The sequence below is a fragment of the Xyrauchen texanus genome, chromosome 42, assembly GCF_025860055.1.
Source record: "Xyrauchen texanus isolate HMW12.3.18 chromosome 42, RBS_HiC_50CHRs, whole genome shotgun sequence".
Taxonomy (NCBI): domain Eukaryota; kingdom Metazoa; phylum Chordata; class Actinopteri; order Cypriniformes; family Catostomidae; genus Xyrauchen; species Xyrauchen texanus.
In genome coordinates this window covers 10430604-10457815 of record NC_068317.1, presented here as the reverse complement: position 1 = coordinate 10457815, position 27212 = coordinate 10430604, and the positions used below count along the sequence as shown (strand labels likewise).

General features: G+C 40.1%; 1 protein-coding gene across 3 annotated transcripts in view; it reads right to left on the bottom strand.

Moving 5' to 3' along the window:
- Window positions 1-27212, bottom strand: part of LOC127635303 (partitioning defective 3 homolog) — a 605753-nt gene that overhangs the window by 16049 nt on the left and 562492 nt on the right. For all 3 annotated transcript variants that reach the window (XM_052115228.1, XM_052115230.1, XM_052115229.1), the window contains one exon: window positions 9959-10082. In XM_052115228.1, the coding sequence (XP_051971188.1) occupies window positions 9959-10082 (124 nt within the window). The remainder of the gene's footprint in view (window positions 1-9958; window positions 10083-27212) is intronic.

Here is a 27212-nt window from a genome sequence, read left to right as displayed (position 1 = left end):
ATATAGTAACCATGTTTAATTTTGTGGTTACTATGATTTTACAACAAAATATAATGGTTATCCTATGGTTTCTGTATTAAAACCATGGTTAATATTTGTAAGGGAAGGTTAGGGTTAGGATTAGGTGTTAATGTAATGTGTCTGTGGTACTCTAAAGAAACACAATAAGCATGCTGATGTGACGCCCCTATACTGTACCTTATGTTAGTATTTTATGAGATTACATAATTAAGACATGGAATTGTTCTTAAAACAAGGCTGAATGTTAGTCAAGAGTTATATTAACACTTGAAGCATTTACTTGAAGGAAAACTTTATCATTTTGCACTGTTGAGCATTCATTCATGCTTGTTCTTGTTGCTTGTTGAAAGAGTTTACTACTGGGTAATGTTCAGCATATTCATAAGAGTCAATGACCAAGTATTTTTCAAACCATTCAAAGGTCAAAAGTTATGTGAACTTGTTCATATAGAGTACACCTTAAGTTTGAAAGTAATTGACAAGCAGTTAAGTTATGTTGTGTCATTGTACACGGCCTAACCCTTCTTTTCACTCTCTCTGTCTCCTTCTATCCATCCAGATCTCCCTCATTCCATCTCATTTGCCGCTCTTTCTCATTTTCCCCTCTCTTACTTTGTCAATAACTCTGTCACTCTTATCTACCATTCTCCCAGTTCTGTAAAATATTGGAGAAACCTGGGTGTTAATTTGATGAAATTGATGTTTTTACAAACGGTCTTTATTAGAACCTGTTGTCCTACAAGGAATGAATTCCCAAGCCAATGTTAAAGCTTGTGTAACATTATTTTTGAGCAGATAAGGTGTAAGTTCATTTAGTTTAAATAAGGAAACTGGCAAACTTGCCATTATTAGTCAAGATGAGAAATAAATGTAAGAAACAATTTAAAAACATTAGTGCTCTTAACTTAAAATGGAAATTTATATGAATATAGTTTAAGTTATCTTCACTTGATAGTGTGAGTTGAAATAGTGAGGAATTGATAAAGTGAGTTTCCTTGAATTGATACTCAGAGTTGCAATTCATAAATCAGAGATCATATACAAAAATGATCATTAGTTAAACAACTTGTAAAACGTAACTATTTGAGTTGAAACAAAGGTTATCTTTAAGTTGAGTTGACTCCGGTTTTTAAGGCAGCAGGTGAACTTTCGTTTCAAAATTTAACCAACTTGAAATGTTTAACAGTGTATGTGCGTAACCGAGACATTTCATTCCTGATTATATGCAGGAAGATGTTAGGATGGAGTTAAAATATTATTAATCAAGTTAGCAAGCTAACAAGATTTAACAAACAGAGCATTAATTTAGTATTCATGATCAGGATGGGGGTCTCATTATTGTTTAGGGATGTGCTAATGAGAGATGTGGAAACCACACCCGAACTCAATTAGACTTGTGTGCACTTGTGCTACAAACAGCTGACTTTGCAAAAACACACTGCATTAATGCGGCGAGGCACACGGTAAAACCATTCACAAGACAGAGTTATGTGGGGAAAACAGAAGAATTAAGCATTACAGCAAAGGTTTAACTGCAAACCAGAGAATCAGGCAGTTTTATCTATTTCTGATGAAGACGAAGGAAAATGTCCACTAAGACACATTTTAATAGCTAAAGGCCCCAGCAAATTGTAAGCTAGCAGCATATTAAGCCAAAAAGGTGGGGGAAAGGAAATTATTTCATTGCTAGAAGCAACTATGAGGTAATTATTCACAGCAAAGACATGTTTTAATGAGATTTGGACTGGACAAGAAAACCACATCTAGCAAAAATCAGGTGTGTGTGTGTGTGTGTGCGTGAGAGAGAGAGAGAGAGAGAGAGAGAGAGAGAGAGAGACAGAGAGAGTTTTTGCAGCTAAATTTGGTTGTGGTGTCCATTATAAGGATCTTCCCATTTTGGACACAAAGAGGACACTCCCACATCTGCCATTGTTTGGTCAAAAACAGGTAGTGCTATCCCAAATTCATGTCTCCAGTTGAGCCAATGTTGTTGCCCAGTCAGGCCATATGAAAAAGCATACTGCAATTTTATATGGTTCAGAAATTAAGTCACTTTTCCATTCATCACAAAGAAACGATCCCTCCCCAACAGTGTTTTTACAAAGACGGAGCAAACACAGCAATAAGAAGCCCACCTGAACAAACACAAAAAGTACTTAGATAGAGACACAAACATAATTATGAAAAATTATCTACACCAGTTCTACATAAGAAAGCATGAAACAGATGGAAGGAGAGGAAAGGTAGCTCGGCAGTTCCAGACTTTCTAAATCACGTATAATCGTTGCGATTACCATTTGGCGTGACCCTTGAGCCTTTAATATCAAAGAAGGATCGGGCTTGCGGTGCAGATGGGGGTCGGCGCACACATGCTTTAGCTCCATGTGCAACAATGTTTACTAGACTATACACTCAACCACTTCCACAGACCTACTACAACATATGGATTCAATTTTTTAACTCATACACTTGACTGGGTGGGTGCAAGAAGTGAGACATACATAAAATGTTGAGAAAATAGAAGGAAAGGACAGAAAAAGAGAAGGAAGTGAAAAGAGAAAGTGGGATGAGAGTGCGTAATTCTTTAAAAATGTCTCGTAATTGCACAAATTGTGACATTGAGGTCTCTCGCATCTAAAACAGAGACAGGGAAACCACACTTAGAGAGAAGACTGTGCATGTGAGAAGCTATGGACAGACACATCAACACGTTAACTTTCTTCTTCTTTTTCAGGCAACTCTCTCAGGCCACAAACATGAGGGTTAAAAGGTCCATGTGTATTACACTAGGATCAGTGTTCTGAAAGAGAAATAGTGCCCTTCCTCTGGGTAATCACATTTTTGTCATCTAGTTTTAAATCTACTAAACATGAAGAGGAGTATACGGTATAACAGTAACAAGGCAATTCACATTTATTTCACAGGGGGATAATAATCTCCACCTGCATTGGATTTATCTACCGCTACCCGGCTCATTATCATGTTGTATACTTCTTTTCACCTGTCTACAGCAACTGTTCCCTGAGCTTACAGTGTGTGTAAGCTCAGAGAACAGTGGTGATTTTAAATTGAGAGATAAACTTGTTTGACCATTGCCCAGAGTGGGTCGAGAGTATGAGGACAAGAATTAGCATTCACATTCACACTCACACTCACACACCAATGGCGGCAGAGCTGTCATGCAAGGCTCAAGCCTGCCATTGGGAGCAACTTGGGGTTCAGTGTCTTGCCCAAGGACACTTCGGCATGTGGAGTCATGTGGGCCGGGAATCGAACCACCAACCCTGCGATTAGTGGCCAACCCACTCTACCACCTGAGCCACAGCCGTCTGTAAAGGGAAAAAAACTGGCTATTGTTAATTAAAGTAATATTACAAAATAATAGCAATATGGAAAGAAACACTGAGAACATGGAAACATCGATAACAAGTTTACCAATTAAAACAATATACCCAAGAAATCAGGTTTTGTTTGAAACATTTTGATTAGAGAAATGGAAAATGAAGAAATACAAGGAATACTTCTTGATAAATTGGATGTTTTTAATGTAATACATGTATAAAACCAGAGACTATTTAGCAGAGAAGGGCCACTTCAATTAAAATGATTGGGAGAAATTGTATTGCTCAACCAAGGAGCTCTTAGCACCCAGTGGTCAATGGATATAGAAAGGAAGTCCCGCCTTACAGGTAAAAGAGCCAATCACCTTTTAGATATAGACATTGCATGTCAATCAACTCGAGAACGTGCATACGTATTAGCTATACAAGTCAGGAAATTTTAGTTTTTTAATGTACTATGAGGTAAAGAAGCACAATTTATGATTCCATTATTGTCAAATTGTATTACTGATTTGAAATATGTTCTTTGATTGTAAACCAACCGTTTTTGAGATTTGGGTCTTTCCCCATTCAAGTAAAACAGGAAATAGTCTCTTGAGAGCATTCAAAAGATGGCCGACAAAGGACTGAATTCCTAGAAAGACTGATAAAATCCAGGGAAATAGAAAAAATAAATAAATAAAATTATGTCATTATTTTGCCTTTATGTTCACGTGATATTGTGATAGAACAAAACTAACTAATATGATTTCCATTTTTAAAAAGCTATGAGTTTAATATAATGTGCCAATACATTAAGACGTGATGGGTATATGAAAATTGTACTGCATAAAAGGAATGACACACATGCTGGTTCGTCTTAGTCCTGAAATCAACAGCATTATTCTTTATTATTAACATAATTCAGCCAACATTCAGCCAGCATTATTCAGCCAGCCAGTCAATGAATGCTTGCCAGCACAGAGATCCTTTAAAAGACGAGAGAAGCAAGTAAATACGGGCCTAATGAAAGCATTTGTGTGCCTGTGTGATCCAGGCACCAGCATAAAACTTCCTTACCTTGTGTGGCCTCCAATCGTCTTAACAAAAGATTGATTTTTATTGGCTGAGGTGGGGCGGCAAGCCTCTGGAAGGAACATGGTCTTTATGACAAACATCTTGAAAAGAATGTCATGGCAAAAAATGCTGGGCATGATATACAACGGAGGAATAACAAGACAGGACTAATTGTCTGTTTACCGGTGGAGGTCTGTGACAGGCTCTGGCCACGGGACGATTATTACAGATCAGAATGCAGCTCATTCCTGTGCATAAAAACCTGGTGACGGCTTTCTTCCAGTTCTCTGGGTAATTATGAATGGAGGGAACACACCTTAATCACTGTCCTAATGTGCTTCACATGCTGTCAGAGCCCACGCTGGGTTTGAAAAATTATCTGGAGTGTACTTAGCCATTTTTCTTCATAAAAACTGAGAGGCGTTTGATGTAAAGTTGGGAGTTTTGCACATAGCTACCAATTTAAAAGGCAATCATTCATTGCTTCAAGCCACTGCGATTTTCTTTTGAGGGACACAAAAGGTTTAATGTACATTATTTATAATCAAAGCTATAAATAACAGCCAGGAGACTTTGCATTACATGCTGAGAACCTGTAACGAGGCTGATATGAAGTGCTTATTAATGAATTAAGTGCTTTTCATGGCCATTTAAAACACAAGTAATGTTCATATTCCATGTTATTAACATGATTCTCCAGGGTGCTTTAAAGAAAACCATGGCATTCCCATGGTGAAAAATGCTATAACCACACATGAAACATGGTGACATTAAAAAATTCTCAGCCTGAGCTTTCTTTTCTTGGCTGACAGAAGACCCAACATGGTCTTCTACTGTTGTAGCCCATCCACCTCAAGGTTTGACATGTTGTTCATTCTGAGATGCTATTCTGCTCACTACAATTGTACAGAGTGGTTATCTGAGTTACCATAGCCTTTATGTCAGCTCAAACCAGTCTGGCCATTCTCTGTTGACCTCTCTCACCAACAAGGCATTTCCATCTGCAGAAATGCCGCTCACTGGATATTTTTTGTTTTTGGCACCACTATGAGTAAATTCTAGAGACTATTGTGTGTGAAAATTCCAGGAGATCAGCAGTTACATAAATACTCAAACCAGCCCGTCTGCACCAACAATCATGCCATGATCTAAATCACTGAGATCACATTTTCCCCATTCTGATGGTTGATGTGAACATTAACTGAAGCTACTGACTTCTCTGCTTGATTTTATACATTACACTGCTGCCATGCAATTGGCTGATTAGATGGCGATCGCATGAATATGCAGGTGTACAGGTGTTCCTAATAAAGTGGTTGAGGAGTATACTGCATATAAATTACAGAAAACAATGGCATCACAGCAGTGCACCCAGAAGAATTTATGAATGCTCTCAGAGGACTGTGACTTTGCTATGACAGTTTTATAACATCATTATATCAAGCTTATGACAGCAGGATCAACAAGACTGTTATGACAACAAACATCTCCCTCACGCTCTCTTACACTGTTAAACCATCATTCTCTCAACTGACTGCTGTTTAATTCTACAGGGCAACAGGACCACAGCGCTCACGGGCCCTCGCAGACGCTAAATCAACGTCAGACATGTTTGTATTCGCTTTGATAGAATGTGTGTGTGTGTGATTCTAATGCAATGCAGGAACGAAGCACCTGGACCACCTGATTCTTACTTTACTTTGAGATGTAAACCTTAACAGAGCTGTAAACACCAGACACTGCGGGTTGATGGTGGGGGATCACCTCTTTCCCAGTATCCAGAAATGTGGTTGATTAATATGGATTTTCTATGTCTGATTACATTTTGTCTGACATTTTAATTTATAGGGGAGACCAGGGCTAGTTGTCACACTATCATACATTCAGGCAAGGGTCACCTAAACAATCAATGTCAATTTTAAACAAAATGTTGAACTGTATTCTCAGGATAAGTGTATTTTTCATATATGTGTGGTCAGGGCAAATTGTCACTTTTACTGGGGCAAGCTGGCACATGTGTTTTAAAATTATATAAATGTATACAATTTATTAATGACAATATTTGTTGGCAAAAGCAATGGTTTAGAATTGTTTTAACCCTTAAACACTTAATTAAAAAAAAAAGTTGTTTTAATGATTAAATGTATTAAAAGCCTATAATAGTCTGTTTAATGGCAGGCTCCATTCTGACAACTTCCCTTAAATATTATGACAACATGCCCCACTATTTGGTCACAAAATCTGGTTACACACAGTTTTTCCTGGTTTATAATGGTGGAAATGTTCCTATCTTTTCTTACAGTTAAGACATTAAGGAATGTGTCAATACAGAAACTGAGTTCCAAAAAAATTAACCTACTCTGCTAAATATATTTATTAGAAAGTGTGTCAATTAGCCCCAATCTCACCTATCACATCCTTGACTTTTAGTATGACCAGTGCAGCCAGAGTGCATTACACATTAACACGCACACCTCTCAGCTATTGTTTGACACAACCTTTTAGCGCTGTAATTACTGTTTATTGCTTGTGTCAATAAAATAGCAGCTCATAGACCAACAAGACATACACAGAAGCAATTTCATAGTGATTTACCACCTTTGCAAAATGCTCCTGTAATTCAACATCCCCTTGACCAATCCCTTGAGCAATGGCACACATCACGTGTAGAAATCAGTCAGGCTTGACGTCTAAACCACAGACTTCGGAAAATTTGCCCGTCTAATCGTGCTTTGAAAGACTCAAAGGCTTTCTCTGGGTCTCACCTAACATGTTTGTTATTTAAAACCAGTCCTGTTCAGACCGACCCGTCTGAGAGGCCGACCCATCACCAGTTAATACAGTAGACCTGAGACACTCGAGGGAGGAAGTGTATTCTATAGTGGCAAAATGCCTCTAGTCTTTAAACAATTTAAACTATCAAAAGCAATTAGGCGCCTTCCAGCTTGACTCCTCTGAATCAGCACTGTACAAACAAGGCTTTTACTACCTTCAGTAGAAACTCAGACAATGTGACACCATTAGGCACAGAGAGAGGCTTTGATCCATCCATATTGTAAACAGAGAGGCAAATACAAGCTACTCCACTTCTCTAATGCCTAAGAATAAGAGTTAACCGTGTGCGTTGTTAAACTCAAACACCTATGTCATCACTTGACTGAACTGTCATTAACTGGTACATGTTTATTATACCTCTTTCATAAGTCATGGTTGCTAAGGCAATATTAGTGTTACTCATTAGTTAAGATAAATCAACAGCATTTGTGGCATCATGTTGATTACCACAAAAATGAATTTAGACTTCTACCTCCTCGTTTTAAAAGAGTGAGGCACTTACAATGGAAGTGAATGGTGCCAATCAGTAAATGTTAAAATACTCACAGTTTCACAAGTATAGCCACAAGATGTAAATAAAATGCATGTTATCGTGATTGTAAAGTTATATTCAATTTTACTACTTTGTTGCAATGACGATATAACGCTGTAAACCCCAAAACAACAGTAACATTTTTTATGTAACTTTTTTTACAGCTCAAATAACACAAACGTTTTAACATAAGAATTAATTTAAGTGCTTTTATAAAATTATAATTATACATTTCTGCTTGTAAACCCTCCAAAAATTGGCCCCATTTAAAATACCATAGATCAGGGATCTGCAAACTTTTTGACAAAGAGTGCCATTTGGCTGTGCCAAATTTGCTTGATCACGAAATTGTGTGGAATCTTAAATATATTATATATTAAGTCATTTTAATCATGTAATCACTAGCACACAAGCAACAGCAAGATTAGCAAGCTATTTTATTTATATGAAGTTTTTCGCACCTGCATTTCAATCAACATCTTGACCCCTGCCAGAGATTAAGCTTTACTTGTCCAGAAAAAAATAAACTAAATGGCACTCTTTATACATAAAAGCCTTTAATATCACATGCTGAAATATGTAGGAGAGTTTTATCATTTTGTATTCTGCCATGTGATAATAAAGGCTTTATATGTATTAAGGGTTCCATGGTAACTTAGCCTTTTTTTTTTTTGGACTAGTATGACACCTTGACCATAGAGCACCTTAAGTTTATACCCCACTTTTGAAGCACTCGCTTTTGTTCCACTTTGTTTAAGCTTAACTTGTATTGAAACCAAAATATTCCATTAAATCTCCCTGCACCGTTTGCGAATTGGACACAAGTGATACCTCAAAATGCTCCTCAAATAGATGAGAACAGGTGTGCTAATACTTTTCTAAGCATTCAAACTTGCAATTTTTGCCAGGCAAAAAAAAAATAAAAAATAGGCAAAACAATCCAATATTCTTACACTGAAGGAGGAACCCAAGTCATATCTAGGGACCAGAATATCATAGACTTGGGGGTGGGATCTTTTAACTTAGGCCAGTAAACAACCACCAATCAACGGTCTACAAATCACCAAGCAACACCCTAGCATCGACCCAGAACACCCAAGAAACACCCTTGCATCACGGCTGCTACAGCATGGGTAAGTACCACTCACATTTAAAAAAATAAAATAAAAAAGACAATTTTGTTTAATATTTTTTAAATACATTTATTTCAGTTTAATGTCGCTATTGGTGTAGAAATTACTTAATTTTAAGCAACTTATGTATCCAATGTCAGAGATGCCAATTGTTTTGGTTGAGCTTGTCTCTGCAGCTCTGATCTCCCTTGAAAGACGGCATTACTGCATTAATTGCGTTTAACACATTCTAATCTCTGTAGAGCTATTCAAGTCCAGGGAGGAAAAATGGAGGCCAAATATGTAGCAGGGAGGACAGGGTCAAAGAGCTGACCTCTAATTTAGGAAATGGTTCTATTCCTCGAGGTAATTAGTCTGTCATCTTTTAAAATCCCCCCAGTGCATTTAACAGGAAGTAACAGGACAGACCGCTATGTCAGGGCCATCACAGAGTAAAGATACACAGCTATTTGACCTCTGACCCCTCGCAAATCCGTTCCCAGTTTCTTGAGCAGTGTATATTATTTTAACTAGCTGATAAGAATAAAATAATGCCTAGCCTCTAACCTTTCACTATAAATGAAGCAGTGACTTTCAAGGACACAGTGTTAAAACACATTCACCTCAGCATAGACCTAACAAACACAAGCAAGGTTCGAGGGCAAATAGCCTGTGAGATGCATTAGTAAAGATAATGAAACAAGCTCACACTTCTTCTCCAATGAAATACAAAAATAAACAAACTTCCTTATATAACAAACACCATGTATGTGTGGCCCTAAAAACTATATGGGCACTTAAGCCACAATTAAATTATCTGAATTTCATTGCAATAGATTCAAAATATCATACCAAGTGGCATCTGCGTTACACATTACACTAGAGGTCATCTAAGAACTCATTTGAGTTTTTTTCTATATCGTTGCCAGGAGGTGCATATTGGGAAGGGTTAAGGGTCGTATCTCATGCTAAGCTGAGGTTTTCTCAGAATTAGTGGCGCAAAATAAAGACAGATCACAGTGACATGAAGTTTATTTGCTGGAGATGTCTTGCACACTCACCCATGGTTGCTGTTGAAAGCTGTAGGAGTGACGGCGGTCATCAGGGTCTTCCTCTTGCTTGGCCTGCTGGAACTCCTGCCGTAGCCGCTGTATCCGATCATGGTTGCTAGGTGTCAGTCTGTTGCTATAGAGAACAGAAGAGAAAAACAGGACAACTGATCATATATCCTCATTTCTGATGTCACCAGTGGTCCAGATGTCAACCTGATATGTACAATGGGCAAATGGTAAACAACAGATGATAAAGAAAATACAAAATATTAGAGTTTTTGCAACCCACTTCACTTCACAAAATGTGATATATTTCCAAATGAAAAAGGATATTTAAAGAGAACAAAAAATGTCTTGTCTAGATTGTGAAAAGAGGTTTCTACACTGCAAAAAAACCCATATATATTTATCAGTATTTGTGTAGTTTTTAAAGTTAACTAAAAACATTTCACAAAAAATATATTTTTGCCTACCCCACAGGGAATTTGGGTTTTCTTGTTTCAAGCATAAAATTCTGTAAATATTTTTAGAATTATTTTAAAAATATCTAAACATCCTTAAATTTCTCAAATAAATATCTTGCCTATTTAATATTTATTTATGGAAAAACAAGACAAAGACACTGAAAAAGTAAATTAAATTGCATTACATTACACACACACACACATACACTGATGGCCAAAAGTTTGGAATTATACAGATTTTGCTCTTATGGAAAGAAATCAGAACTTCTTAAACTACTCCAGAGTTCTCATCAAAAAATTATCCATGTGCAGCAATGACAGCTTTGCAGATTCTTGGCATTCTAGCTGTCAGTTTGTCCAGATACTCATGTGACATTTCACCCCACACTTCCTGTAACACTTGCCATAGATGTGACTGTCTTGTCGGGCACTTTTCATGCACCTTACAGTCTAGCTGATCCCGCAACAGCTCAGTGGGGTTAAGATCCATAACACTCTTTTCCAATTATCTGTTGTCCAATGTCTGTGTTTCTTTGCCCACTCTAAACTTTTCTTTTTGTTTTTCTGTTTCAAAAGTGGCTTTTTCTTTGTACTTCTTCCCATAATGCCTGCACCCCTGAGTCTTCTCTTTACTGTTGTACATGAAACTGGTGTTGAGCGGGTAGAATTCAATGAAGCTGTCAGCTGAGGACATGTGAGGTGTCTATTTCTCAAACTAGAGACTCTGATGTACTTATCCTCTTGTTTAGTTGTAAATCTGGTCTTCCACATCTCTTTCTGTCCTTGTTAGAGACAGTTGTGGTCTACACCACTGTATGAAATCATCAGGTTTTTTGGCAAATTCGAGCATTGTATAGCCTTCATTTCTCAAAACAATGATTGGCTGATGAGTTTCTAGAGTTTCTTTATTGCTATTTTTTAGCTAATATTGACATTAAGACATGCTAGTCTATTGCATACACTGGCAACTCAAAAACAAACACAAAGACAATGTTAAGCTTCATTTAACAAACCAAATAGCTTTCAGCAGTGTTTGATATAATGGAAAGTGATTTTCTAGTAGCAAATTAGCAATTTAGCATGATTACTCAAGGATAAGATGTTGTAGTGATGGCTGCTGGAAATGGGGCCTGTTTAGATTTGATAAAAAAATGACTTTTTTCAAATAGTGATGATGCTGTTTTTTACATCATTAATGTCCTGAATATACTTTGTGATCAGTTGAATGCCACTTTGGTACTTCAGTAACAATTTCTTTCTGAAACATCTCAGGTTATATGTGTAACCCTTGTTCCCTGAAAAAAGCGGAACGAGATGCTGCGCTTTTGCTAAGCACTACGGGGGAACAATCCTAGTTGTGACCGAGCTGAATAGTGTGTGTAACACGTCAATGAACATTGACCGGAATTTATAGCCTTGGCTGATGTAATCATTAGATGCACCTGCGGCCAGGCTATAAATGGATATGTCACCAGGTGTCGTCAGGTACTTCTTTTTGAAGAGCAGTCCTGGGACGTCCCAGTGCGGCAAAGAAGCGCAGCATCTCGTTCCGCTTTTTTCAGGGAAAAAGGGTTACACATGTAACCCGAGATGTTCCCTTTACAATAAGCTTCACTATGATGCTGCACTTTTGCTAAGCGCTATGGGGAACGCAATAACCACGCCGCCGCACTGGGGGCTGTCCGGACCCCTACGGTTGTGCAGTGTACTCACAAAAACATGAGAGGTCTCAGACATGAGCTTGAGATGTCGACTCAAGGGCATAAGAGCCCGGAGTAGCATAAACATCTTTTTTTTTTAGGGGTTCCTCCAAGAGCGAAAAAGCTCTTCATGGAGGTTATCAAAGAAGGGATGGGACTCATGAGGCATTCCCTTTCTTAGACTGGAAGATAAAATCTATCCCCTAATTTGGAGGGTTTGGGGGTCTCTTTTTCACGTGGCCAGTCCAATCTGGCAACCGCACGAGTAACAACATCGAGCAATTCCTCCGTCGATTTTTTATCGCGGACGGAAAGCTCGGAGGCGGGAAGAGAATCGCGATCCTCCTCATGATCCGAAGAAGCGTCGGAACGCGCTTCGAGATCATGTGAAGGACCAGCTGGGTTTGGGGATAGAGCGAGAGAAATGGATCAACCCGTCTCTTGCTCCTCAGCCAAATCCATGCAAGAGCCCCACGAAAAAATCTTTTTTTTTTTTTCGTGAGTGCTGACTCCCGGAAGCAAGCGAGGCAAGCACGAAGCACTTTGCCCGTTAAAGCAAATCGCAGTGCTCGCACCTGCCCTGCTGCAACGCGAGAGCAGCGTGCTCTTACCCCCAAACAAACAGAGCAAAAACTGATGTGTGTCGTCTTCAGCTATAGAGCGAGAAGAGGGGAACACGCATCGTTTGTGGCTTTCAGTCATTCTCTCTTTTTTCTTTCTGAAATATATATATATATATATATAATATTTTCTAAACAGAAGAGAAAAGAGAAAAATGTTCACTGCACACTGCCTAACCAATTCTAACTCCTAACAGAGGAAAGAAAGTTTTGACAGGGTTTGTGAAACACACAGAAACAGAATCGCTCTGAAAAAAAGAGTTTTTTGATGACACCTGTTGACGTATCCATTTATAGCCTGGCCGCAGGTGCATCTAATGATTACATCAGCCGAGGATATAAATTCCGGTCAATGTTCATTGACGTGTTACACACACTATTTCAGCTCGGTCACAACTAGGATTGTTCCCCATAGCGCTTAGCAAAAGCGCAGCATCATAGTGAAGGGTTTTGTAAAGGGAACAGCAAAATCCTATATACATATACACAGTACTGTCCAAACGTTTTAGGCACATATGATGTTTCACAAAAACATTTGTCTTAAGATAATATTATTTATTTATATCTTCAGCTTTAGTGTGTCAATAGGAAAAATGCATTTTAGACTCCCAAACATTAATTTTGCAAATAGAAAAGATTAGAAGAACAGGGCACTATGCAACAGATGTCATAGCCCCCACAGAGCCCCCCACTGAACATTGAGTCAGTCTCGGATTACATAAAGAGACAGAAGCAATTGAGACAGCCTAAATAAATAGAAGAACTGTGGTGAATTCTCCAAGAAGCTTGTTCCACCCTATCTGCCAACAACCAAGAAAATCTGTGTCCAGGTGTATCTAGGAGAATTGGGGCTGTTTTAAATGCAAAGGTGGTCACACCAAATATTTATTTTTAATTTTTTATGTATACTGGACTTTGTATGATGTTAACTGATAAATAAAAACAATTTACACAAAATAAAAAAAAAAAAATATATATCTTTTTTTTTTTTTGCTGTAAGTTGAAAAATAGAGCGTGTGGTGATGTTAGCCAAAAAGGAACGTTTTTCAGAGGCAGAGAAACTTGTTAAATTTTGATGAAAGTTTATAAACAGAGTCTTATTTTTCACAGTAAGACCAGGAACATATATTAACAGAGTAAATAGATTCCATTATTTTTTTAATATCGGCTAATCAATAACACAAGCAGCATTCAAGTACACATGTCCCATATTGCCCTTCCATTTTACTAAATTACAAGTATGAACACAGTCCATTACTTTTTCCACAGTTGGTCTGAGCTCACCAGCATACTGAGAACATGAAACAGACTGACCATTTCCATGAAGGTCTCCCCAGTGAACCATAGCCAATGATACATGTCCCCCTTAAGACAGGGGGTGAAAGGCCTGTATCTCCTTTAGTGGAATTCAGAAAGACTCATTTGCATTTGTTTCATTAAGAGCTGGGGAAAGTGACTTTCAATAGGAATCAATACGCCTTGTCCTGCAAATCAAGCTCAGCTTTTTATCTACTCCACCACACAGGCTGCTGGTGACAAACCCCTAATTATGATACAACATCCTGTCTGATATTACAGCTCATTTATATGGAGAGAGAGAGCAAGAGAGAGAGAGAGAGAGCAAGAGAGGGAGAAAGAAGGACAACTAAGGAAGGAGACCCTCAAAAAAAAGTACACAACTGATTAGTCATTTGGTTGGTCTGGCAACCAACCAGCTAGTCCATTTTGAAAATATGTAGCTTTACACATCCCTAATGTTAACACAAAGAGGTCAAACATAAGCTTTTTGAAAATACGGAGCACCAGGAATAAAGTAAAAAGCAGCATATGGCAAAGCCGATGAGCATACGATTGGAGGACAGATATATTGTCTCTGCAGGGAGCTGATACAGGTGGCTAAGACTCCACTGATGCTGATAGCTTACTTAAGATGAGACATCTGGACTAAATGTGCTCATAATTGTAGATTGCAAGCAGGAACAGCCCACTGATTGAAAATGGCCACTCCGACATGTTGCCAATCAACCTTCATTAAAACCGCTGCTAAATGGCCAGCCATAAAATACAAATGGAGCCGAATGAGAATCGCATGAACTATGATGACTTAACGTTCTCATTCTGTTGTTCTATACAGCCATTAGAAACAATTGTTTTCGCTTTACTTCATTTAACACCCTATTCCTATATTCATATGTGATGGTGAAGGAGCTCGAAGGCCATCAAATGCATTTGCAAGGCAGTGAAAAAGGGGGTGTTTCAAATTAAGCAGATCATTGGGTCGTATGCTGTGTGCATTTGGTGTTGAAAATACATGAAGGTAATCTGCTTGCCCACTTTAAAGTATTAAAACCTATATGTGTCCTTCATTTAAAACCATGTGCTTACTAATACCAAGTATATTAAATCCACTAAAATATGCACGGTAAGGGGAAAAAAGATAGCATGTTTTAAACCCAGTGAGACACTATCAATTGAAAATGAGAGCTTTCTGGCCAAATGCAGGGCTGAATTTAAAAAATGCCATTTGGAAAGATATCACAAAATGTGCAAAGTGTATCATCTTCATCCACTGACATTTACTGACATTTTAGCAAAAGTAACAACATGAAAAAAGACTGTTCCCTAAGAAACGTCAAGTGATATGCTGACAGAAGTGAAGAACAACCAAGTTGGAGCTAAAGCCCATGCATGTTCAAAATTTGTTTGGCATATTAGTGGATTTTTCTGTTGGAAAGTTTGCAGACATCTGAAGACCACTCTTCCTCACAAAGCAATGAAAGCCTGAGAAAAATAAACAAATCACTCGGCCATTACTGCACATCTGTGAGAGGAAATTAATTTGGCCATTAGCTCCTGTAAACATGTGATTACACATTAGCATTGGGTGGCAACAAGCCTGGTGTTTGCGCCCATGGTGAGAAGAACACTAACAAGCTTGAAGCGGTGCACATGAAATGGACAAAGAAACAAAGCTTTATTTGGGAAGAACAATAGAAGGAAGATCTGCAAATGAACAGGATATGGTCTTGTTCATGATCATGTCATCCAGAAGGGAGCCTAATTGTGTTGCAAACCATAGCAGTGGTATGTCACAAGGATGGGTAATATCAAAGCGCTAGCTGTTTGATTCAATTACAGATAATGTTGTTTAGGGGACTGGTGGGCCCCAGTCATGACACTAAACCATCATTCTGCACTCCTGTCTGGGCACATGTTTAATGGATTCTCTTCTTCTTCCATTAGGAAATGGACATGGAGGAGTCAGAAGGTGCCATTAGCTTAATCCCCCTGACTAGGAACAGCATTCCACTGAATCCTCTGACTCCAAAACAAACAGAAGAGATTTGGTCATAAAAGCGAGAGACCCTAGAAAGGTTAAAGAGACTAAAAGCTACTGAGTCACTGAGTCTAGTAACCAGCTGAGCCTCGGGATCAGCCCAGTGAATAACTATATGACCAACCTACATCTTACCTCAAATGACCTTCCAACTTGGTTGAAAGGATCAATTTAGAAAATGAAAAATGAACATTTACAACCCCAGATGTGGTAAAGGGAACTATGAGTCACAGACACATGGAACCAACAAGATTGTCAAACAATTAAAACATGGAATTGGTGTTGATGAACTGGAACCATAAATGGAACAAGATCACAAGGAAACCTACACATGAATTGGACTAAATTATAGAGTGAGAACTTCAAAAGATTGTTCAACCCAGCCGAAAAGATCAGCATTGCTGGTCACCAAAGCATGTTGTGTTTTGTTTGCTGGTGTACTCACCAAGCTTTTTAACTACTTTAACCAGCAAATTTTCCAAGAAGATCGCATGGGAAATCAACATGGGAATTCTGAAATTGCATGTATCCTGAAATCAACCCCATTCAGCTGAATTACTGACAAGAGCCACCCTCATTCAGATATTTTTAATTCATGCATGAACACAATTTCAGCAGCAAAACTTTCCACATTTTGTTGCTGCATTTACAGTGTGATCAGTTTAAGTGTTCTATGATCAACCAGCTTCAACAGAAGTATTATGTTGGTAAACCAGCATTTATGGTTAACTAGCATCACTATGATAGTTCATCAGTTAGATCAGCACCAGAACAACATAAACCAGCCTGAGACAGCATGGAAATTCATATTGGTTTATGAGGTGTTTTCATCACAGAAATGACAAGATTCAGTCTGAACAACATGACGGCTTTCATTGGAGCCCTTTGCCACCCCACATACAGTTGAAGTTAGAAGTTTACATACACTTAGCTTGAAGTCATTAAAACACATTTTTGAACCACTCCACAGATTTCATATTAGCAAACTATAGTTCCTCTTCTGTCACTCACTCAACGTTGTGTCAAATTAAGTGACACAAGGGGTCTTCCTTGGGAGCCTTGCATACCTCTGAACTTGAGAAAAGGCCAATGAGAAATTGTCAGAAAGAATTTGCAAGTCCCGCCCCCGGACATACGGGTATAAAGGGAAGCGGTTGTGCGTCTGTCAGTCAGATTTTTTCTTTGGAGCCGAGTGGTTGTGCAACAGCAAGCTGATTTCACCACTATTCCACTCACCTCTACTGGCAAGAAGCACTACTGTTGGATCTTACGGTAGTTTAGTTTCCATCTAGGCGATTTGTGGATGACAACGGGCTCGGTTTCGCTGGGTAAATCCCCACGAACCACCCGCACCCAGACATGCTTGCTCGCTTACGTCCGAGCTCGGGATGAGTGCGACTCGCGTCACGGAATGCCAGCATTCTCCCTTGAGCCCCCGGAATTGGATGATGACGTTGGCGCTGCATCGGAGTGCGTCCAGGAGTCTGACACGGAGGACTTGACTGGGCTGCCGCCTTTGGGCCAGCCGCCCATCTGAGGCTGATGCACAGATGGCCTCAAATTGGCACTGAGGAATTAGCACAGTTGAAATGTAAAAGAGCGCTTGTGTGCATTGAGCAGTGGCGGCCAGCCACCACATTCACTCTGCCAATTCAATCCTCCTTTGTAAAGAAGACAAATCTGGTCAGTGGAGTCCATGAAGTCTCCAACATTAATACAAATGATTAGTCTCAACGCACACTTGACATCAGGTGTTGCGTGGGTTATAAATACCTCCGGACATGCATCAACTTCAGCCACTGGGCCTCGCTAAACAAGAGCTCACAAAGACAAAAAAAGCAGCAATTAGAACAAATGCTCCCATAAGTAAAACAATTGAGGTGGGTGAGGAGGCAGTAGGGTAAGAGACGAGGAAGATGAGGGATCGCTTTCCCTCAGCCTCCCGTTTATGCATCAGATTAAAGGTCAGGTGGTATGCAACCCGAAGCTGGCTTAGAGGACGGGGTTGTGTTGTTTGAGAGATAGTACACTGTCGAGCCTCTCTGGGCTAGAGACATCTTCATGTTTATTTTGGTCTCTCCTCCCTAAAGAGAGATTCTGACAGTAAAGCAATTAAAGGCAGAGAGAGATAAAATATCCATATGCCACAACATTTAACAAGCCAGCAGTTTAATTCTCCCAGTACAATGAGACTCATTCAATATCAGTCTGTGTGTTTTCTGACTGAAAGGTCAGTTTGCGATTGTCTGCACCCCCATTTTCTCGGTCTCAACCCATCCTTTTCTCTTTTTGTGTGTCTATACACACCCTTTCCCTCGACCAAACTGTCTCTCTCACTACTCTTTCTCTCTCTCAGTCTTTCTGTATCTCTGTTTCTCTCTCTCAGTATGCTGAATAACACAGTTTGGCTGTTTACTTTATGGGCGCCAGAAAGCAATTTCTCTGAAGACAGAAAGTTAATGTTGCAGATTAAACTCTCTCTGAATAGAGTGTGATGCATGGGTAGTGCTAACATCAGGGGCGTCTGACTAAACAGGGCCCTTCACCTGTTCAAACCCTGGCAGCACAGAGATAATGTCTAGTTAAAACCACAAAAGACAAAAATGAAAACAAGAGGCAGAACCCCACTAGGAGAGATGAAGTGAAGCACTCCAAGTTATTACCATGTGTTTATGGATACAGTGATTGTAGATTGGAAAGCAATTTAGTCTGCAATGTAGAATGTGGAATGCTATGGTAATGGAAGAGATGAATGAATCCAATATTAAGTCTGATGTTGTAAATTCTTTGCTTATAAACTCTGCCTAGAAGCACCAGGGACTCCAACATATGCTTGTGCAAGTGTCTTTGTCTGTGACTGTGTGAGTCTTGTCTTTTGGCTGGTCCATTACTTTAGGAGAGTTGGTCATGCTGTAAATCACAAATGGAAAATCCAGCCAAATCCAGCATCTTATGTTAGCTAGATTTTACATTATATCTAGCCGGCCCATTAGCCTCATTTATGATCATTAGGTGGTCTGAGCTCATCTAGATGGTTGATCAGTTGAAACACCAGCTGGTGCACCTGGTTTCGACCTAGATGTGCACCTTTGTCAAGCTATTTTTTAGCTGGTCCAGTAATTTATGGTCCAAGCTGATCTAGATCGTTGATCAGCTGGATGACCAGCTAGTGAACCTCGTTTCGACCTGGGAGACCACCTTGGTAAAGTTGGCTTCAAGCTGGTCCAAGCCATTCATTTATTGGCTTGAATTGGTCCAAGCTGGTCTAGATCACAAATCACATGGAATACCAGCTAACAGACCTTGTTATGACTTGAAGACCATTGCTGGTTAGTGCTGGTAGACCACCTTGGGCCAGCAAAAAACAAGTTACTATGTTCCAAAATTCTGCTTGACCTATCTTGTTGCAGTGATCACTACATACGTGTCAGTATGTGGATTTGGAGATGTTGCTGTCATTTTATTTAGTTACATTATCATAAATTCAACTTGACATATGTTCTTGCTCTTGAGCATTCCCTCAACAAACCAAAGCAAGAAATTAGCAATATAATTTGTAAATCTCTCTGTTAAATGTCCACTGTATGACTCGGATTCCTTTTATCAGACTTATCGTTTAATCGATATTCTGTCAGACTATCTACTTTCTTGCCATGTCCTCCAAATCGAAATCTCTTAATAAGAGATATGGGAGATAAAAATAGGACTTGCTTGTGCCTTCAGCCATACTGCATCAGCTCAAAGCTTAAGTCATATAATTCCATAACCCTGAGGACTCAATTCCCTTCAAAGACTGTCATATCTATGGGCTCCCTTTAGAAATCAGTACATATGGTGGGGACAGATTTAATCAGAATTACTGCTGGTCATATTCAGGGATAAAATTAAACTTTACTATTTTTTATCTTCTCAGGAAATCAATGTGCATCCGCAACACTTTTTTTTTTAGATCATAGTATCGGAGTTACTTTTTAAATAAAGTAGTGCATTGCTTTTGTACACTTCTTTCCCCATATTGTGAGAAAAAAGTGTGCAAATTTCGAGGAGGATATGTAATGCATAATGGAAATTGTAGTTTTAGAGAGTGTGAGGCTTGCCTAAAAGAGATACATAGACAATGAAGTTGTAATTTGTGTGCACATGATGGGTATTGTAGTTCCCTGTCAAAAAGCTACACTTTGATGCTGCGCTGATTTAGGCTATAAATAGATATGTCACAGGTGCGTCGTCAGATCTTTTGCCTTCAGATCATTCTGTGTGTGTTGTGCTTCTTGACTTTCAGAAATTTCTACTTACCTCTGTTAGGAGTTAGGTTTCTGCACACTGCCTAACAATTCTTTCTCTTTCTCTATCCTTTAAAACAAGAAGAAAAAGAATGACTGATAAACAAAGCAAACGGTGTGTGTTCCCATTGTGTTTATGCTCTATGGCTGAAACGGACACGCACCTGTTTTGTTTTGTGTGTTTGGGGGAAGAGCATGCTGCTCTTGCGTTGGGGCAAGCATTGCGATCTGTTTACAGTGAAAATGCTTCACACTCGTATCGCTTACTTCCAAGAGCCAGCGCCCACTCTTTCATCGTGGGGCTCTCGCATAGATCTGGCTGAGGAGTGAGAGACGTTCCACGCACAATAATAAAGCGGCTGAGGAATTACTCAAGGTGGTTACTCGGGCTGTGCTTTGGCCAGACTACAGTTAGACTGGCCACAGGACCAAGAGACCCCCAAACGCTCCAAACTAGAAGACATATTTCTGTCTGGTGGCCAAAAAAAAAAAAAGGGAAGGGAACGCGATATCAGTCCCTTCCTTTCTTTGATGACCTCCATGACGAGCTCTCTCGTTCATGGAGGAATCCTTATACTTCCCGTGTCTTCGTGCCCTCAACGTTGACATATTTGACTATCGTGGGTGCCGAGGCACGGGGTATTCAGTGATGTCTCTGGTAGAAGAGACACTTGCGGGTTATCTCTCACCTGGCTCGGCATCATCACTAAAGAGACCCACTCTCCTCACAAAGCAGTGCCGGACCACCTCCACGCTTGTGGGGAAGGCTTATCAGCCAGCAGGTCAGGCTGCTGCTGCCCTGCACACTATGGCAGTGTTACAGAAGTACTAGGCTGATCTGTTGAAGGACCTGAGTGCGGGCACCACGGTTGAAAAAGAGGCTTTCTCTGAGCTTCGACAAGCCACGGATCTGTCTCTCCGCGTGACCAAGCAGACGGCCTGCACCATTGGCCGGTCTATGTTGGCTTTAGTCAGCACAGAGTGACACTTATGGCTCAACCTATCAGGCATCAGAGACAAGGACAAAGTTTTCCTTCTCTATGCCCCGATTTCGCCTTCTGGCTTATTTGATGACGCTATGAATGTAGTTATCGCCAGGTTCCAGGAGGCGAAAAGTCAAGAGGAAGCCTTCAGGCAATTCCTTCCTCGCTGCACTCAGGGGGAGGGGCCATTGACCACCCAGCCCAGCCCAGCCGCAGTCCTTCTAGAAGAGAGGCTCAGAAACAAAGTGTGGCGCGTCGTGCTCCCACTCATAGAGACTGGGGACCAGCTCGTCGCCCTCAGCAGCCCCCAAAGCAAGACCACAGGGCAGTAATTTCTAAAAGGAAAAAACCCTGACAGTCTTGCGCCCAACCTTGTGGAGGTAGCCGCCTCAGGATGGGGCGCGTGCATCATCCACTTCGACCCTCCCGAAACCTCTCCATTCCCGCAGCCTCTGGTGTTTCGGGAGTTAGAGGCTTCCAGCGAAATGTTGGGTGTACCGTTGCTTCCTGCCTTAGTCCAGGACATGGAACAATCGAGAACCTGGCAGCATGGAAACTTCTGCCAGGTAATTCTATGTGGGTCCTAAAATCAGTAGAAAAAGGCTACAGAATTCGATTAGTTTGCCGTCCTCCGCGTTTCAACGGTGTGATTTCCACAACCGTTAAACCGGAGCAAGCATTTCTACTATGGAAAGCACTGCAAAATCTCTTGGTCAAAGGGGCCATAGAACACGTTCCCCTTCTAGAGAAAGAGTCAGGTTATTACAGCAGATACTTCCTGGTTCCAAAGAAGGGTGGGGGGTTGCGTCCGATCTTAGATGTTCAAGATGCTAACTATCAAGACGGTCGTGTCCCAAATCTAACATCATGATTGGTTGGTCATGATTGATCTCATGGACGCATACTTTCATATAGAAATTCTGCCACAACACAGGAAGTTCCTGAGTTTCGCTTTCGGGGGCGAAGCCTTCCAATATCGGGTTCTTCCATTCGGCCTAGCCCTATCACCCTGCACATTCACAAAATGCATGGATGCAGCACTGGCTTCTTTGCAACTACGGGGAATCCGCATTCTGAATTACATACACGACTGGCTGGTACTAGCACAGTCTCAAGAACTGGCAGTTCATCACAGGGATATCGTCTTAGCTCATCTGGTTTCACTGGGTCTGAGACTCAACATCAAAAGTGCATTTTCTCTCCGGTACTCAGGTAATTACCTAGCTTGGCATTATATGGAATTCAATCATGATGCGAGCACAATTGGCTCCCACTCGAATCGTGTCCATTCAGAACACCCTGAGCCAAGTCAGGTTAGGCATAGGTTGCACTGTTCGTCAGTATCTAGGTCTCATGGCGTCTGCGTCCTCCGTGATCCCATTGGGCCTTCTGCACATGAAACCGTTTCAGTTGTGGCTCAAAGCCAGGGGATTTCATCCAAGGGCCAGTCCCCTAAGGCTAATAAGGGTTACGTGTTGCACGCGTCGTACCCTTTCTAAGTGGTTCAGACCCTGGTTCCTTACTTTGGGTCCAACTCTAGGTGTGTCTTGCCGTCGCAAGTTGCTAATGACAGATGCCTCCTTAACGGGCTGGGGAACGGTCTTAAGTAGTCGTCCAGCTCAAGGGGAATGGGAGGGTCATCAGCTTGATTGGCACATCAACTGCCTTGAGTTGATGGCTGTATTTCTGGCCCTGAAATACTTCCTCCAGCATTAGAGAGGCTGCCATGTCCTGGTACGGGTGGACAACACAGCAGCAGTCTCTTACATAAATCATCAAGGAGGTCTACGTTTACGCCAGCTGAACACTCTGGCACATCAGATTCTCCTTTGGGCCCAGGGCAAGCTCCTGTCATTCGGGGCAGTTTATATCCCTGGATGGGGGATATATAATGCAGGTTCAAGTGTTGGACTTTGCTGCTTTAGGTAAGTGGTTATTCTTCATTATTCAAACTGAATAATGTTTGCATGTCGATGGAAAAGCAAATCATGCATATTCATAATATTGATTATTTATTATAAATATGACAAAGACATACTAAAGACAGTTTGTTGACTATGTTGTTTTGACATGAGTGTTGAACAGTAGCTAGCATGACCTGTAATGTCTCTTGTATGCAACACATAGCTTATTTGTATGGAATGCTTAGCATAGCAGAACAAAATGTGGCTGTGAGAAAAAAGTAACGTAACACTTTATTTCCCATAAAAAGTCTATTTTTCATGAATAAGTTAATTTCTAAGGAATAACACAATATTCTAACAAGTTACTTGTAAAAGTAATGTTATCCAACACTGTTTATCCTTTGTCTTGTTTATCTCTTTTATCTTCCCCATTCCTTTCCTTTTTCTATTCCTCCTTTATTTCTACTTATTTCTTTCCAATTCCTTTTGCACAAAGAGGCCTGGAAGCAAATCAAATGTTGACCAGTTCATGTTCTCATATTGAATGAGTGACAGGTGCAGATTTGACAAAGGAGGCGATAATGCTGCAGGCTTAGGGGTCTCTGACTTCACCAACGGACCCCCTGACTGATGTCTGTTCCCCTAACAACCCCATGTTCTTTGCCAAGAGCCCCTTTCCCAGTGGGGTAGCACTCCCTAATAAGCACTCCTGCTGCAGATGAGAGGCGTGCTTTTTCCCTTCAATCCGTACGTTTTTTTCTTTGTAGTCTACAAAGCTCCATTCCCATACCCAAACAGTGTGACAAAGAAGCAGTCTGGCCCCTTTAGAAAGGCTGGAGATGCGTGTATATGTGGCGTAGAGATCCTTAAGTGCACGACAGGATCCCTGACTGTTGCGCCTAGCCCCCACATTGTGATGTCAGAGATGGAAGCCCTGTTTACGTCCAGTATGTGAGCACCTGCACATACAACCTCCCTGAGGAGACATGGAGGGCCTCTGTGAGGAATAAAGAGATGATGATAAAGTAGGATGGAGCTACAAAGGCCTCTCTTATTAGCGCAATGCACACAGACACACACTCTCACTTCATCGTTCCTAACCTATAGAAGTACAGATGTCCAAATTGATCCGTACTGTAAGACACTGACTGACATGACATATTTGGGATCACTGTTCATACAGATGTGCTCTCACACTTTTAATTGTCTCTCTGTCTTTTTACAGTTGAATTAGAAAGACCCAGAGTGAGACTAAATCTCGCACCTGCTTCTTTCTGTGAGAAAGATCTTTAGTCTGGCTAACATTCAAACACATCTCTTCCTCTCACTATCTCTCTCACTATCTCTCTCTCTCACACACACGTAGTGTTTCCATGTTTTATGGGGACTTTCCATAGACATAATGGTTTTTATACTGTACAAACTTTATATTATATCCCCTAAACCTAACCCTACCCCTAAACCTAACCCTCACAGAAAACTTTCTGCATTTTTACATTTTCAAAAATGCATAATTTAGTATGATTTATAAGCTGTTTTCCTCATGGGGACCGACAAAATGTCCCCACAAGGTCAAAAATTTCGGGTTTTACTATCCTTATGGGGACATTTGGTCCCCACAAAGTGATAAATACACGCTACACACACACACACACACACACACACACACACACACACACACACACACAGCAGACCTTTAGGAGTAAAATTTTACCAGCTTGTGTCTTAACACAACTTGCATGGGAACACTTAACCGCCACAACTAAATTCTTCTAAAAAAATAAAACTACATTTTGACATTTTAAACGTGTTGCTAAGATAAACATAGCATCCCAAAGAAGTGTTAGGCGAAAGACAGACTGGAAGAAAATAAAAAGGGTAACAAACTAAAAGGAACATACAGGAAGAGGGAAAAGCGCAACAGATGCCAGCTACTCAATCCACCAGCTTTCATGCAGCATTCCCTCCTCCTAAACAGTGATCTAAGTATTGCTATAAAACCTTGCCTCTGCACCAACACAGCTGTCTGTAATTGATAGTGATAATTACAAAAGCTCTCTCATTGGTGTAGGTGGCAGATTGTGCACATGACAATTAAAAATTGATCACTTCCTGCAATGCCCATTGGCCACACCTCCAGGTTTCTCCAGCAGTAGAGCAACACAAACAAGCATGTTACATTAGTATCACCCAATCCACTATGTTGTCTCATGAGGCACACTCTGAAACTTGACAGTTGTCCAAAACATATAGGCAAGCAGCACTTTAATCAAGAGAAGTCCCTGTAAACAGAAGTATTGGTCCACGCCAAGACCAGACCTTAATCATTTATTAAGTCCAATCCATCATTGTCATGAAGGGCTCTCCAATCTCATACATATTGTCTGTAAAAACCAAAAACAAACATAAAATGGCATTTGTCAATTAAGATAAGGCCTTTTAAAGATATATAGAGAGTAGGCATTTTTTTAAATGGTTAATTATTCCTTTGAGGACTTAAAGCCTAATCCTTCACATAAGCAATAATAATAGTGATCATTCAATTCCATCCAGCTACTGTACGTACCAAACACTTCATCTAAACTAATTCTATAAAATTGCAGACAGATTTCTCCGAAAATATTTGAATGTTGGGATATTTAGGACTCCATGCTTTAATTCAATTTAATGGTCTTTAAAGTATGTTAGTGAGGAATGTGCTGACATTGCTTCAGCAATCCTCAACCATGCAAACTTAAAACATGATGACCTGATTTTGTGCATCAAACTCTGAACTTAGTAGCAAACTTGAGCAAGTTTGCAGCTTATAATTTCGTTCTTCGAAGTGAGCATTAAAGCAAAGGTTTGACTGACAGCTGCAGACTCCATAAAGAAAAAGATGAACTTTGAAGTTAAGGCAGCTAATCTTGCCTCATTGATTGGTCGACTCTGAGAGAGTGGCAGAGAGCGTGGTTAGGCTGTTCAATGTATTCAAGGCCTCATACATGTGTCTAAGACCCCACAACCCTTCAGTCTACTTTGAACGAGGTCTCAATGGTGTACTCCATTGGTGTACTACCTCTGCGTGAGGTAGTGCATGACACAACTAATGACATAAGGGACAGTTAATGTCTGCAAGTATTGGTATACTAGGGTTAAGGATTTGAACAAACCACTAAACCAAAGTATAATTATTTGGCACGTAACTCTTCCTGCATCATTTTTACTATGGATATGGATGATACTTCAAATCATGTGGCTTGTTGGGAAGACATGTGCTATTACTTTTCTATGCAATGGGACTTGTGATTTCAGCCTGGCGGACAATAAGTTAAAAAAAAAATCCCTAGACTTTCACAATTAAAAGGGACTTAGCATCTAGCAACCACCCAGAACTCCAAAGCAACCACCCACAAAGAAAATGTAAAAATCTAGTTATTAAATATCTAGCTTGTAATGGAGTTCACCAGGATCTTAACGGTTTCAGTGTTGAAACTCTCCCTCAATAACAAGTGGGCGCAATCTTTAAAGAGTCTTAATCGATAAACTCTGTCAGCATGTTACAACCAGTCCATTTAGACAAAGAGGAGCTGAGTGGATTTACAGTAAATTCATAGTGTTCTAACTGGAACAAAATAAGCACCTGAGGAGAAAGTAATGCATTATGCTTTTAAATAGAGATGGACCAATATGACATTTTTTGGCCAATACGATACTGATTTTAACAAAAAACTATAGACTATGCCTACAAATACCAAACAAATAAATGCTTTAAAAATGTACAAAGAGGTACAAAAATGTTTCTATTATTCAACAATAAACATGACAGGCCAAAATTGTAAAGTGAGCCAGACACAATGAAAGATAAACAGAGGATAAAAAGATTAAAAGTAACTAAATATCATTGCATGATGATTGCTGTGAAAACTAGATTATTTTGTTCTTCTAAAACATTTTTGCACATTTGTTTGTGCAGTTCAAAACAGCAGAACT